This window comes from Neopelma chrysocephalum, unplaced genomic scaffold (genome assembly GCF_003984885.1).
Source record: "Neopelma chrysocephalum unplaced genomic scaffold, ASM398488v2 Primary Assembly neopelma1_86, whole genome shotgun sequence".
In the NCBI taxonomy this organism is placed as follows: Eukaryota; Metazoa; Chordata; class Aves; order Passeriformes; family Pipridae; genus Neopelma; species Neopelma chrysocephalum.
Genome location: NW_020897748.1, coordinates 4,856,295 through 4,872,288, shown reverse-complemented (window position 1 = coordinate 4,872,288; position 15,994 = coordinate 4,856,295). Strand labels below are relative to the sequence as shown.

Genomic DNA, 15,994 nt, shown 5'->3' with positions numbered 1-15,994 from the left:
TCTCTGGAGGTGTTTAAGGAAAGCCTGGAGGTGGCTCCTAGCGCCATGGTCCAGTTGGCACGGTGGTGTTCGGTCACAGGTTGGACTCGATGATCTTGGAGAGCTTTTCCAACCCCTGGGCCGCCCCGGCGCTCCCTCCCCGCTCGCTGTCTGCCACGTCGAGATTGCTGCCTTCCCTGCCGGCACCGCCCTTGGCTGGGCAGGGCCGGGCAGGGCGCGGCGCGGGAGGCGGTGGCGGAGGCGGGAGCTCCGGTGATGGCGCTGGGGCCGCGCTGCGGCGGGCGCGCGGCGGGGCCGTGACGTCGCGTGCGAGGCGGAGGGCGGGGAGGAGGAAGAGGAGGAGACCCGGGCGCCCCCGGGGCTGAGGCAGCCGCGTCCCGTCGAGGCTCCGACCGTGCCCCGTCCTCCCTCCCTCCAACCCCCGGCGCCTCCGGTTCGGGCGGGCCGGCGCGGCTCTCCCGAGGTCGCGATGCGCTCGGCCTGAGCGCCCCCTCGCCGCCCCGCCTGGTTCGGGCCTCTGCGGGGTCGGGGAGCGCGATGGCTGCGGGGAGCTGGCAGGAGGCGGCGGCCCGGCGGGCTGAGGAGGCGGCGGTCCGGGTGCGGGACGCCCTGTCGGGCGGGCTGGGTCTGCTGCGTGCCGAGCTGGGCCTGGAGCTGGGCCTCGACCCGCAGGCGCTGCCCACCTGGCTCGCCCTGGCCGTGCCGGCCGCGCTGGGGCTGGCGCTGCTGGGGCTGCTGGTGGCCGCGGCCTGCCGGGGCGGCCTCCGCAAGCAGCCGGCGAGGAGCGCGGCCGGGAGGAAGGGTGACGAGGCGGCCGGCGCGGGCCTGGCGGCTGGCGGGGGCCAGGGCAAGTCGGCGGGCCCGGGCCCCGGGCAGATCAACCTCAAAGGCGACGAGCAGAAAAAGCGAAACAGGAAGAAGCTGCCGGAGAAAGCGGCGCGGGTGAGGGGGGTGCGGGGGCCGGGAGGGCCGGGGGGTGAAAGTCTCATTGACAGCGGTGGAACGGGGCGGGCGGGGGAGGGCGAGAGGGCCGCGTCTGGTGAGCGGCCCCGAGCGCGGCGGCCGCTCTCCCGGGCCCCGTGTCGGTGCCCCCGACCCGTGAACCGCCCGCCGGTCGGGTGGGCACCGCTGGGAAGGGCAGGACCGATCGTAGGGTCTGGGTGCCACAGACCTCCCGCCGAGCGATATTTGCCCGTGGAAGGGATGATGGGGGGTCCTGACTGCTCTGAAGCCGTCTCGTGTAGTCTGGATTACTTGGTTCCGCTGAAAACCTGGAGGAGAAGCGCGCACACACGGAAATTGCATGTTAACAATTCTGGGTGATGAGAAAAGGCTCGCTTCTTTTTGGAAGCTTTATATGGGCAACAAAAATTACATGAAAGCGTTATTTATTATTATTATTATTATTATTATTCAGTAAATGCTTGCAGGGTTAGGACCCACTAGTGGAGACCTTGGGCTTACAGTTTCAAGACAGGAGTTGTAGTCTAGGCAGGTAAAGACTAGTGGAAGCAGCATTCTAAGCCTCATAAATGCTGTGATGATTCAAACTTGAGTGAGCTTATTGCTGTGTATTTTCAATGGAACGTGTTAATGTCAATCATGCAGTGAGCTTGCCTCAGTAGGAATATGTCTGATTTAGTTGTTACAGTAAGGATCATCTCCTTTAATAAGGAAATCTGTGTCTTAGCAGCACCTTAAAAACAGATCATTCCTGTAATTTTAAAAAAAATCCTCAGTATGTGGTGTGGGAACCTTCCATCTTTGAAAGTATGCATCCACTTGTGAAAAAATTAGTAGAATGCAGAAATTTTCAACAGTCCTTTCAAAGCTTCCAGTTGTCACAGTTTTGGGGCTTGAAGGGATTGCTTCTATAGCGTTTATATTGTTAGGATGTTTGTAATCCTATTTACGTCCAAATGGATTATAGGAATGAAAGTGTAGCAGATGTCCCCTGCCTGTTACAACTGTGTCATATAATTATATCTTGCTCTATAAAATCTGAATTGTTTCCCTAATGGCCAGAAAAAGGAGAGACAATAGGTTTCTATCTTCATTTGAGTCTGTGGCAGTATTAAGATTTGAGAAATTTGGGGATTTTTTCAATGAGAAGCTAAGGCTAGAACATCTTAAAAAAAAAAAAAAAGAGCCTGCATAGGCCACCAACCTGTCTTTGAACATTGAACTACTGAAGTTGTTTCTGGAAGTTGCAAGAGTCTGAATCCTGAGCACCATGAAGAAGAAACACTGTGATTCAGAATCTTTCCAGTGTAGCTTGGGTCTCCATTTTGGAGAAGGCATGCTAAAGTTGTAATTTTTTTTGCCATCTTGAACAGCAGATTTTTCAGGATTTAGTAGATCTGTTATACCTTCTTGAAAACAAAGACTAGTCTTAGAAATTATTTAAATTTTGCTTGTTTTATTTTTTTTAAACTCCACAGCATAAGCTCTTGCAAGTCATCATTGAAGACATTAAAAAGTGCCTCAATAGAAGATAGAGTGAATATGCAGATATTTACTGTTGACTTGACAATGCATTGTAGTGTAGGGCTTCATAAAAGCGAATTTCATATCAATTTCATATAAAACTTAACTAACTGACATTTTTGGTAAATACAAATAATTGTACTGTTTCAAGCTTGGTTTATACAGGCACAGAATAAAGTTAAGGCAATGTAAAGCAAATCTTTTCATAATAAGAAGAGTAAAGTAGTTTTTGAACTGTCATTCTGTATTGTTAAGATTTTAAAAGTTATTTTTATAGTACTTTGTATTCATTATTTTCTTTCGAAGATGAAAAAAATCCCACCTTTCCCCAAAAGAAAATGCATGAACTAAATCATTAACTGAAGTGCAAATAAGTTTATACCAGTGGCAAAGTTTATTAGGCCTGCCTTATTCTCATTTTCCGAGATAAGTTCAGAGAGACCAGTATTAACATGTCGCAATGTTTTCTGATTTTCATGTGAAAAATTCTGAAAATAACATTGGAAATTTAAAGATGCAGCAAAAATTATTACTGATTGTTGCCTGGTCATTTTGATCTTGTGGTTTTGTGGATGTTAATACTGAGGTCTGGGAGGGGAAAAGAGTAAGCCTATTACCAGTAGATTTGCTACAGGACTTGCTATGCCAGGGTCTAGATTTCCATTGCAGGCGTTTCAGAAAGCTTAGAGCAACTGGTCTGTAGCATTAAGAACACACTACAGATGTCTAATTAAAAGCTGTAGGGTTACTTTAATACAGCATTACTGAGCTCACTGTATGGCAGGTGATGCGTAACACTCATCAGTCAGGTTCAGAAGTGTTCTTCACTGTACCTTTTCTGAGGAAGAGTATTAATAGCTTTCTTTCTTGCATGTGGCTTCATTTAGTTCCAGTATAAGTAGAGTACAACTTACCTCATGTTTTCAGTAAAGTAAGTTTAGTTGAATAGCACTGTGTTGACTGGATACAGTAGCAGCTATGAGATTCTGTTTATTTACTTGCTGTGAGCATACTGAGAAAAAAATGGAGCTGAAACTGTTAAGCATTCATTACCATTATAGTTTATGGAGCCAGTTCTAGCTTTCTGCAGCTGCTTGGAGCAAGGTAATATGGTGTCCCTACTTCAGATTGTGCAGAAAAATTGAAGCTGCTTTTTTTTTTCCTTTTTTTTTCTTTTTCTTTCTTTTTTTAAACTTCTGGAAGAGGCAGTGCTGTTTTTCTCCTGTCACAGAGTTCCTTGGTCCCATGAAGATTTTTTTTTCTTCCAAAAATCTCTTGAGATTATATTTTAATTTCCTTCTCTTCTGAATAATTTCTGTGCCTCTCTTTCCTACTTTTTAAACTTTCAGCAGAAAAAGGTAAAGCTATTCTTACGTGGTTTCTGTGCCATCTGCAAAACACCACAGAAACTTGAGAGTAGCCATTTTCTGTGCTCTGCTACAGCTTTAGAAAGCCATTCACACCATCTATTTGTAGATGTGGAAAATACTGAATTGACTATGTACTTCCTACTGTTTGAAGTACACCTGGAGAGTAAATGCTACATGATCTAGTAAAAGCATTTGCATTCATTTGAAAGAGTTTCATACTTGGTCTTCTTGAAAGAACTTTTTGGGCTATGACCGTTTAATGCTTGTTGCAGTCATATATATGTATAAAGACTTATACTTTCAGCTGATACACCTGCATTGGTTTGTCTGTATGTTAATGATCAAAGGGCACAAGTTGAGCTGTAGGATTCTACAGGGCTCAAAGAGAAAACTGCCTAGTTTCTTTCTGAAGAGAAGCTTGCAGAAAATATTGGTAATCAGATTCTTTCGTTGGCCAAAGGTATTCTAAGCAGAGATATCTTTATAGTGTGTAACTAAGGGCTTTGGCTAATACAGCCGTGTAACACTCAGACTAAAGCAATTTCATTAACTGCTATTTGAAGTGTGAAACTGAGTTATCATTTGCACTGTGCCATGTATAAAGAATATTTTTCATTTTGACAGTCTCAGCAAAACCTTTTCTACTTTTGGTGTATCTTAACACCCTCAAATGAATTGTGTGAAAAAAGTTTGTTTAAATATTGGAATTTTAGGGTCATCAGGCAAGAAAAGCATTCAGTAATCGGTGCTGTTGTTAACAGCACTATTTCTGCCTTGTTGCATCATACCTGGAGGCCTTAGGATGAGGGGGAAAAAAGATGGCACAATAAATTGCACAATTTGAATTAATTAATTTTGTCGGTGGATGTTTAATATATTACCCATAAAGTTTTAAATTTTGGGCTGTGGTTGTCTTAAAACAAAACATTTCTGAGTACTATAGAAAAGCTTTTTTCTTTCCCGCTTCTGTTGCTGTCTTTGGTATATCCAAAAATGGTCACATGGATTTTGGTTAAAATTCTATGATTCATCTGTGGGCAGAAAATAAATGTGGAAAGCTTCCACTGAAAAGGAGACTATTCAGGGATACATTTCTCCCTTAGTATATTGAAGTGCAAGTTTTTAAACATCTTTCTAAAGGTTGTTGTTTATATGATCAGATGATCAGACAGCATTTTGAACAGTCATGGGGATGAATTTTTCCAGAGGGTTCTTAAGGGATATGAATTAGTTTATTACTTCAGAGAAACAGCTGAAGCTTTTTTAAATTATTTAAAACTTTTAGCTGTTGAATATTTGGGAGTGATTAAGAAAGTGTTTGGGCTTTTTTTTTTTTAACTTAAGGTATATATGTAATAGCAAAGAAGCAAAGCAAGGGACAGAATTTAAGTTAGTTGGCTGTAAATTTTCTTGACAAAAGTGCAATTCCAGATGCATCAAATCCAATACTTTACCGCTAAACAGAATCTGAAGAAAATAGAGGGGCACAAGAACTGATTTTTGGAAATGAGTTATTTTCAAGATTGAGTATCAGGTCTTTGGTATCCCTGTGAAACTCAGTATTGTGAGCTTTGTTGAGAAGAACTTTTAGGGAGAGTTCTGAGACACAGATTTGTAAAATATACTTAATTTTCAGAATGCTGAGGGAAATGTACTGCATCTTAGATATGAGAACTCTAGTTTAAAGCTGGTTGTTGCAGGAGAAGAGGGGTTAGGTGACCTGATCTTTCAATTTCTATTAATAGTTACTTTTAAGAAGTTGGCATGCTTGCTAACTATGGTAAGCAATACTATGTTATGCACTGGTGAAATCATACCAGTGGTGGTTTGTAAGTGTAATATAACATGGCAAGACTTAAATACCTGTAACAGTTAAACTGAGGATCAGATCTAATATTTGAAGGAATAGGCCACACTAAGTTGTGATATGGCTTTTGTTTTACTTGAAAGCAATTACGTTTGTGTGATGCAGAGTTAAAATAGCTTTTGGTTTTTTAATAACAAAAAATAACTAAAGGTAATATAGCTTGAACTTTATTTTAAAAGAATTGCCAGAATTAAAGTAACTTTGAAGTAGTTATTTATGATTATTTAATTTTCAACCATTAATTTATCTGAGTCATTTTGAATGTGAATCAGTGACATTTATGTGGACTTTATCAAATACTATTCTTGACAATTGTTTTTCACTCAGTGAAATTAATGGCTGACAGTAGTATAATGTATGCTTATTCTCATGTTTTCTGCAGTTAAGCACAGTAATTTCAGTCATAGCTTTTTGTTAACAGTGAACAACTTAAAAATTATTACATTTTTGTATGGGGAATATATAGGCTAAGGTGTATGCCTCTGCTGCCGAAGGTAGTGGTAAAGACTAATTTAATGATTGTCCAGAGTTTTAACTTTGGATGTTGAATAATACATGCTGATTTTCTTTCCTTTATTATGTGAGGGGAAAATGGTAGACTAATGTAACGCCTATAATCAAATCTGTCTGGAAAGAACAATGGGATGTCGTGCTTAGTCATGCTTCGTGTTTGACTTCTAATTTCTGTTCTACTATGAAGTTTAACTTGTGAAGGAAGTGAGCTGTGAGGGATATACACAGAAATTGCAGATGTTTGATTAAAGTAGAAATTACTTTTAAAAATTCAGCCTGTTGCTGAACTGCTACCAAGTGGTAATTGTGTTAATTAGATAATTTATGGCACGTACAACTGTAGCTGTTCTGAATCAGTTTTTGGAACAGCTGCAGAGAACTTAAAAAAAGGGTAACTTTCAGAAATTTACCTTTTGATATGCAATTCCTGGGTTGAGTAGCATGAGATGAAATGAGGAGACCTGTTTCCTTTCCTTTTTCATTTCTGTGTTTGGTAAATATAGAATTGCAGTAGGTATTTTGAGCACCACTCCACATTTTAGCCTGCTTTATTCAATAGTCTTTATTCAATAATCATACAAGCATTTTCCAGTCAACAAGTAATTGCATTTCAGTCATAGTGTAATTTGAGCTTTGCATCATCTGCTTTCTTCAATTTTTTTTATTATTTACACTTACTATTTACACAGCCTAATGGACGGTCTTTCCTTGATGTATCTGAAGATGAAGTAACACAAACTGTCCGTAAAGACAATATAAAGCAGCCCGTGGAGACAGAAAAGAAGAATGAAAAGGTCAGTTATGGATACAAAATGACAATGTCAAAGTTTAGTGTATGTTATTTAAGTATCTAATAACTCTATTTGTAATTTAAAATCTTGTTACTTACATGAGTGAAGAGGCATATTTCTTACTATGAGTAGTGCTAATCTGATTTGGTGTTGGAAAGAGCTAAAGTAGTATTTTCTTAACTTCTGAGACCATATCTTATCATAGAATGTTTGTGAAGCAAAACCCCCTCCTGCCCCCAACTAAACACTGATATCTCTGTTCATCATGTGACAATGATAAGCCTACTGAAATTAAGTTTGTGTTTCTTCAATGGCTTCTATGGAGATGCAGCATAGTGATAGTATTGTTAAGTGCCTTTTAAATGGTCTACCAATTGGGGGACTACTATTCAAAGGATTGAGACCATGTGCCTGCTTATTTCTTTTGCCAGATGTATCCATTAGAGTTCTTAATTTTTGATGACAAATATGGGCTTTGAAGTCTGGTGTGAGCTTTTTATTATGCATATTGAACAGCTACATTAAAAACATCTTTTTAAACATTCATCTGCAGTGTTATCTAAAAGGTAACCATGCTAATGGCAGTGTTATTTTTTGCACTGTGAGGACTAATATCTTCTTGCCTTATCATATATACTATTATTTGTAGGCAATATGGATATACTTGATAGGCCTTTGATGATAATTTTTTTTGCTTGGTTCTTTTGCTAACATTTTCCACTCTCGTGGATTTCTGACTTATTTTCTTCAACAAAATGCATTTGTCGTAACTCTGCTGAGGAGTATTGGAAAAATAAGTGATTGTGCATAAACAGTCAGAAATTAGTGTACTGTGAGGGTGGCGAGGCACTGGAACAGGTTGCCCAGAGAAGTTGTGGGTGCCCCATCCCTGGCTCTGTTCAAGGCCAGGTTGGATGGGGCATTGAGCAATGTGATCTAGTGGAAGGTGTCCCTGTTCATGGCAGGGAGGTTGTAACTGGATAATTTTTGAAGTCCCGTCCAAACCAAGCCTTTCTATGATTATTGTCATTTTAGCTCATTCAGGCTTTAATAAACGTACTTGACTGCCCTCTAATAACTTCTTTTGCAGTTAGTATATTGGCTAAAAGACTGTATTCTTTTAGTTTGCTGTGGGACTCAAAATCTTTTTGGCATTGGCAAATAAAGGACTTTTCTGTGAAGTAGGTTTGCTGTAAAATTTCATACTGAGTGCCTCTTTCTCTTCCCCATATTTTGCATATCAGATTGACTTTATTGGGTTTTTTCCCAAGAATATAACACAATTTGAACCTGAATGAATAACTATTTGCAGGTTTTCAAGTAGGCAAGGTGTTTAAATGCTAAACTCAAACTTTGCCTTAAAATTGCAAACATAGTTGTCTGAATTTTAAAATGCAAAGTTGAAGCTGCAACTGCACTAAATGAGTGCCAATATATGAATGATTATTCAACCTAATTATGTTTTCACAACACTCTGGGGGACCCTGGGCAAAGCATGATTGACTCAGGAGTAGATTGTTGCCCTTCAGTCAAAAGCATACTCAAGAACTTTCCTTGAACTACAGGTGACTGTACAGGCATCTAATTATTTGGTAAGGCTTCTCAGGGCATCTGATACATTTGTAACATTATAAACCTGCTAAGGTTTTAAGGGGTCCTGTGTATGTGTCTTTGTGTAGTTTGGGATGGATAGTATAAGTCAGTGGGTGGGATTAACGATTTATGTACATGTATGTAGGTATACGAATACATATAATCTATGGCCTGAAGGGCATGGTTATTTTTTTTGTGCCTGGATATATGCTTTCAATGAAAATCACACATCCTTTTTGCTTCTCTATTTCTTACCTGCTTTGGGGTTGTGAATTTCATGCACATTTTTTCAGGGTAGTCATTTAAGTTGTTCTGCTTTGTGGAAGGGAAAGCTTTGGGTAATGTCTGATCTGTGACTGTTCATAGAGTTTATAAATCCCTTGACACTTTGAATAGTTTCTTCCCTACTTTCCATTTAAGTAATTTGCCACATTACAGAGGGGGGTTTTTAGTGTTTAGTGTAAGGGACTGTTATCTGAGAAGTGACTCTGTGGATGAGACTGTAGAATGTTAAAATACCATCTTCCATTCTGTTTGCAAACAGACAACTTTGCTTTGTCCTGAATACTAGAAATAATTAGACCATTAGGGATCAAGAAGAAAAGTTTATTTTTCTATCATTCTTGCATGGGGTATGGTGCATCTTCAGGACTCAAAAGTTTTGGGTGGCCTGCTGAGTTCCTCATGTGCTCTTTGGCTATTGGCCAACACTGTATATTGCTACCTGTTGCACCAAAACTGTTTGCAGAAGTAGTCATATCTGTTCCTATTTTTTTAGCTTAGCTCTTGTATTCAAGAAGCTGTAATTGATGAAACTGTGGGGGGGGCAAAAGTCTTTCATGTATGGGCTCTAAGCACAGCTTATGTTTTGAAATAATTTCCAAGCTGGAATTTTCATACCTTTTTTTAAAAGGAGTCAATGGCATTATTTATTTCTCCATATGTAACTTTATGCTTGCTTCTGCACAAAACAAATTTTGCCAGACTGAGATCTGCCTGCTACACAGCTCATTACTCCTCTGTGATTGTGATGCCACCAGCACAGCTTCTTCCACCGGGCTTTGTGCTCTGTAGCATAAGTAATGTTCCACCCACCTGCCATTTCTGTGCTGTGTCTTTCATGGGTTGTTCAGGAAAATCTGTTTCAAATTCATTCCTGCTTTTTTTGGCTGGAGGTGGAGGGGGAGACTTCTGAATCACTATGAAAAGTGACCACTAAATAACTATTAAGATAATGTTTTATTTTTATTCTAGTCAAAGAAAAAAAAGAAATCAAAGGGAGATGCTAAAACGGTTCAGGATACATCTCGTCTAGATGGAAAGGAAGTTGATGAAGGTACTGAACACAAACATACGCAACATGCAAGCATTTTGGCTTAAATGCTGTTTAAGATTTACTTGTGTTTGATTCATAAAAAAACATAAGAAACTTTTTTTGTCATAACTCCATAGTCACATACTATATCTGGAAATCTGATCTTTGTAATAACAGAATTTAGTAACTTAAACTGATTTTTTTAGGTTAAACTTATGAAAACTGATAAGTTGTGAATAGTAGAGCCCTCATGTTACTTATGTTTTGCTCTGTGAAGCAAAGTATTATCACATTGCATCCAGAAAAACTTACCTTTAGCCATTTGTTTGTGTTTTCAAACTAATGTTGAAGCTGACTGCCATGTCTGATTGTTAAACTGCCCTCAGACTTCAGCTTGATATGAGACAAGCTAAAGCTCTTCCCTTGCTCTCTGACTTAGTTTTTGTTGTTTTCATTTGGGTGATGTTTTAGGAGCCTGGGAAACAAAAATCAGTAACAGAGAGAAGCGTCAACAGCGTAAGCGAGACAAGGTGCTGACTGATGGTGGCTCCGGAGAATCAAATCTCCAGGGGCTAGAAAATACGGTTACTGTATCCATTGAACAACTGATGCCTACACCATCACTGCCGGTTGGTCTCAGAAAAAATAAAGGTATGATGGTCAATAGGTCTGTGAGTCTGTCCTAGAAAGATAACTTTACTTGCATGCTTAAATAGTGACGCTGTTTTGGACATATGATAGGTATATTTGGAGGTGAAACTCTTGAGGAAGTTACGTCAGGCTGTGTAAAAGTACTTTCTTATTGTGCAAAACTCCCCCCTTTTTAGCCATATTTTTGGGGAGGCTCAAGAGAGAATGTTCTGGAGTAAGTGGCTGAGGCACTGACCTCTATCCACACTGGTGCTCTGTCGGTAGCTGCACAGCTGCGCAGGCATATATCCCTGTTCCTTCGCTTGTGCTCTGCTGACTCTGCCCTTTATGTTTCCTGGAACTTCAAAGGCATCCTCAGCACTGCTGCAGGCAGCACCAGCTCCTTAACTTTTTAAGTGCTTCCTTTCGGGAGAGTTATGCCCATGAAATTCTCTTTAAAGACCATTCACCGCTTAACATGTAGGCATTTTTTCCAGTGTAGATTTAGTAGTACCCTGTACTAAAGCTGTTCATAATGATGAGGCACATCTGGCTGAGATTTAGTAATCAATTATTATAGCTAAGAATTCAATAGATATGGCTTCTGCTGTTACAGAAGGTTGCATGGGCTGGTTTAAATCATGTGTAGGCACAGGAATTCATATTTGGCTGCAACTGAGAATTTGGTGCTTTAATTAGATGAAACTTGATGTTCTAGCACAGTAACAAAAAGACTGAGCCTAGCAACTGTCTGGTACCTTATAACAATTTATTGAAATTTATATGCCTCACCCTGGTGTTTTATTGACACTTGTTTGCATCTTGACTAGGTGCATAATTCTTGCCCTGAGGACTAGATCAATTGTTTCCTGTTACGTTTGTTTTTTCCCTGTCCATTTACAGAGAGTTTTAAGAAATGGTAGTTCCAGCTGTCTCTCTGCACTGTGGTGAAACTTAACTTCTACTTTAACCTCTCTAGCCAGAGTCCTTTATGTATCATGTTCTTATGTATCACCTTGTACCAAACTAATCTGCAAAGAATTCAGCTATATCTAGTGTTTTCATGGTAAGGTAAAAAGAAATAGTTACAGGTCAGAAATACTTACAGCCACCCTTATCTTGAAAATTACAGCCTCTGTTTTAGATTTTTGCTCTTCATTCATGAGGAAATTAGCTAAGGTTCTTTGAAATCTGCAGTTACTTGGTTTATGGGTGCTAAGTCAGTTTGAGTTCATTCTATCTGCAAAATAAACACAAATAATAAATAAATTATAATAGAGCATTTTAATTTTATTCTAAATTTTCTGGAAATGTCTTAATTTACTTTGAGATATTAATATGTTTCTTTTCTTAAAATAATGGATACTCTTTAAGAAGATTTTTACAGGTGGTGTTGTTTGAAAAAGCTTCGTATAACTTTGTTTCCTCTTACTTCCTAATCAGGTGATGCACTTTCTAATGCACAGATTAGCAGCTCTAAACATGCAAAGGGGGAGTCATCAATTCCACAAGGTAAAAAGTTTTCATTATTGGGCATCATAAGTAACTAGAGAAGTGTTTTACATAGTGGAAAACACTAATTGTTGGTGCAGGACCTTGTGCAGTTACTGACATGGAACTTTATTATACAGCTGGCTCTTTTGGCTGTGCAAATGTTGTATATAAATGTTATATCTCAAAGTTGCAGTTACTTTTTAATAGGTTGAAAACAGTCTCTTTTACATACGGAAATAGGATTCGGTATCTAGAATTTTCAGACAGATTACCTATTATACAAATTGTTACTTACAGAACACTAAGGCTCATTTTCAAGCTCCACTGAAAAATCCTCTATGCTAGCTTTTCAAACTTTTTTTCATGTTAATGAATTGATTATTTGCTCAAAGAAAAACTTAGTTTAGATAACTGCCAAGAACTCACAAGTCCTGATTATTGCAAAATTTTCGCTTGTTTCAGATTGTATACACTAGTTACTCAGTTCTTTACATACTCCTTTGACATGCATAAATACATTAATTTTTAAAGTTCTTAAATATATATTTATAAATTTACATGACATATGTCATACTCAAAATATTTGGCTCTTTTTAGACTGTCATTGACTAGTGAATCTTAGCAGTTTTCTAATAAGAGATACTGCTATAGTAATACTTAAAGTGAGTTAGTTTGGCATAATAAAATTAACATAGTTGTTTCTTACAGATAGCCAACATTAGCGGTGTTGTTTTAATAAAAAGTAGTTAGTGTAATTAAGAAAGTCAAATGAGTTATTAAAAGCACTCAGATCCAGAAAGTGAATCCCTTTCTGCTCGTTTTTGAGAGCTTTACTTCACATGCAAACTTCTGTACCATCACACGGAAGGAGCTGTATTCTTCAGAGATACATAATGAGAGGACAGGAGGCAATAATCAAGTTTCAGTAAGAGGAAATTCTGACAGGCCATGAGGAAAACAGCTCTTCATAAGATTTCCCAGAGATGCTGCTTTGAACTATCAGCCTTTATGGTTTCCAGAACTTGAATAATGTCGTATAATTTAGAAGTCAGCTGTGCTTTGAGCAGAAGGCGGAACTAGGTGACTTGGAGAGATCCCTTTCAATCTTAAGTTTTCTGCGATTCTGTAAAAACATGCTGGTCATATAGAAGGTAAAGAGTAGTGTAATAAACACAGAATAATTAAGCTCCTCCTTCAGGACCTCAGATAACCTTTTTGCAAGGTTGCAAAAGGGTTTTTCTACCAACTACAGTTTGGTTTCTGTCTCTTTGGTATTTTTGTTGTTGCCTTTCCCCAGGACTTCATATTACCTTCTGATGAAGTTGACTGACAGGAGCAGTGCTAGTGCTGTGGAGCAAGGGCAGTGTTTTGGTGTACAGCAATGATGACCTTACAGATGTCTGTGTTTGGAATTAATTTATCTGTGAAAATCTAGGCATATTTCACTTAATCAATACTTTGTCAGTGAGGCTGCCTTGAATTTGGCATGTTCATGCTGCCTGAGCTATGCTTTCGTTTGAGGAATAAAATGTTCGGTCTGTAGTTTTTGTTGGTGGATCGATACTGACTTGTGCATGAGGTATTGGCTGACTGTTTAAGTGTTACACTTGCAATATGCAGGTATTTCTTAATTGTTTGTAAAAGAGCAGTTTTTCTGTTGTTTACACTGCATATATAAAAAGAGAGGGGTTTTGATATACAAAGCCCTTTGAGAAAGGTTTGTGATATATAGGAGGTGAGGCTGTGCGCACTAGCCCTTATATTTTATAGGGACATAAATTTAAAAATGTTTTATAATGATCTTTGTCTCCGTGTACTGCCGATTTCTCTCAAAGTATACATTAAACTTGCTATGGCTCGTAATTTCTCATCAGGGTAAACAGTTGGAGTCTTGTGGTCTTTTATCTTAGTATAACATAAAATATGTTACTTATAAATTATTTTGAGAGTGTTACTGTGATTTTTAACTCTAACTCTGGTGGACAGTTATCAACAATATGATAACTTTGCTTTTTGTAAATCCTGTGCAGTGTTTGGTAAGTATTTTCTAATACTTGGTAATTTCTTCTAGTTCCTGCTTGGAAAACTGCAGTTATGAAACCAAAAATATTCTCCATTTAGTGAATAGGATTTTCCACAAATCATCATCATACTATAAGAGAAATTACCTGGCCTTTTTTTTAATCTAGAGGCACTGATTCACCAATATACCAGCCCTATAAAGAAAGGGATGAGGATAGAGAGTGCAGTTGGTGCTGTTTGTTCCTTACTCTTCAAGTTAGTAGACAGATGGTGCATATCATCTGAACTGGAAAATCAACTGAGACAGAGCAGCAGCTCGTCCGTATCACACTGGTGTAGCAAAGCTGCCGTTCATTTGTCTTTTGGTTTTTTTTAATCAAGTGAGTGTGCACGTAAGTGATATTTTAATTCTTCATCCAATTCTTATTTTAAATAATGCTTTCATTATTCTTGTATCTAAGTTTCTCCTGGATTGACTGAAAGCCATACAGTAAATGGAGGAAGCTGGAATGAGAAGTCTGTAAAAATCTCACAAATTGGTGTAGGAGAGGAGAAATGGACATCTGTTCCTTCAACTGCAGCTGGGAAGAGGAAGACTGAGACGTTGGCTTGGGGCCAGGACACTGGAGATGCTAATGGAAATGGAAAGGACTGGGGTGTAGGCCTGGTGGGCAGGCCTTGGAAAGAGCGTTCTTTGTTCACTCCCATTGGTAAGCTGTTCTGAAGAAACTTGCTTCATTTAAGCATTTTTACATAAATATATTTTTTAGTAGTGGATCTCTGAAATATCTTTATGTTTATATATTAAAAAAATCTTGAGGTGGTCTAGTGAAATGTAAACTGAACAATTTCTGTTTACTGTAAGTTCTGATGGCTTAGCGTCTATGGCTCTGTGTACAGTTAAACTGGGTTTTTTGAGTTTAGCTGAGATAAAATTGTTTCTGAGATAAAATTGTGCCATTTTGAAGTGTAAGTTCTTTTAAAGAATGTCTTAAAACCCAGGTCATAAGTCTATTCTGTTGATCCAACATGATCAAGTCAACTGTGTTTGGTTTTGACAGGTGTTTGTTTAGGCTCCAGGCATGAAGATTGTTCAACTTCTGTGACATTTAGTATTACACTGTTTTTCTCATTAGAAACTGGTTTTTAGTGTTCAGTACAATTTTCTGCCTTTATCATTTGTGCTGTCCATAGTAATAGTGGAGAAGACATTTTTTGATTTCTCTCTGGGCAGCAATCTCCAGCTTATTAGTAAATGCTGTAATATGGCCCTTCCCACTGTTCAGTCTCAGTAATTCTCATCTCTTTTGGAAAGCAGTGTTCCTTTGAATTCAGCAGTGTTACTTTAGTCTTATCATGGTTTAATCCCAGCCAGCAACAAGGCCCTACACAGGTGCTTGCTCACTCCCCCACCAGTGGGAGAGAATCAGAAGGGTAAAAGCTGGAAAACTCATGGGTTGAGATAAAGACAGTTTAATAGGGAAAGCAAAAGCAAGGAAATAATGCAAGCAAAGCAAGGAAATAATTCTCTGCTTCCCATGGGCAGGTGTTTGTCCATCTCCAAAATAGCAGGGCCCCATCCCACATCATGGGTACCTGGGAAGACAAATGGCATCAATCCAAATGTCTCTCTTCCTCCTTCTGCCCCCTACTTTATATACTGAGCTTGATGCCATATGGTATGGAATATCCCTTTGGCCAGTTGAGGTCAGCTGTCCCAGCTGTGTCTCTTCCCAACTTCTTGTTGGGAAGACAATGCTCAGCCTCCTTGCTGCCAGTGGTACAAGAAGCAGAAAAGGCCTTGGCTCTGTGTAAGCACTGCTCAGCAATGACAAAAACATCACAGTATTACCAACCCTGTTTTCAGCACAAATCCAAAACTTAGCCCTACCCCAGCCATAACTAGCACAAG

General features: G+C 39.3%; 1 protein-coding gene across 2 annotated transcripts in view; it reads left to right on the top strand.

The window, feature by feature from the left end:
* Positions 1–328: 328 nt before the first annotated feature.
* The window catches only part of MTDH (metadherin), a 33,133-nt gene continuing 17,467 nt past the window's right edge, over positions 329–15,994 (top strand). For both annotated transcript variants that reach the window (XM_027692359.1, XM_027692358.1), the window contains exons 1-6: positions 329–942; positions 6,927–7,031; positions 9,876–9,957; positions 10,408–10,587; positions 12,010–12,078; positions 14,544–14,792. In XM_027692359.1, the coding sequence (XP_027548160.1) occupies positions 538–942; positions 6,927–7,031; positions 9,876–9,957; positions 10,408–10,587; positions 12,010–12,078; positions 14,544–14,792 (1,090 nt within the window). In that variant the 5' untranslated portion in view covers positions 329–537. The remainder of the gene's footprint in view (positions 943–6,926; positions 7,032–9,875; positions 9,958–10,407; positions 10,588–12,009; positions 12,079–14,543; positions 14,793–15,994) is intronic.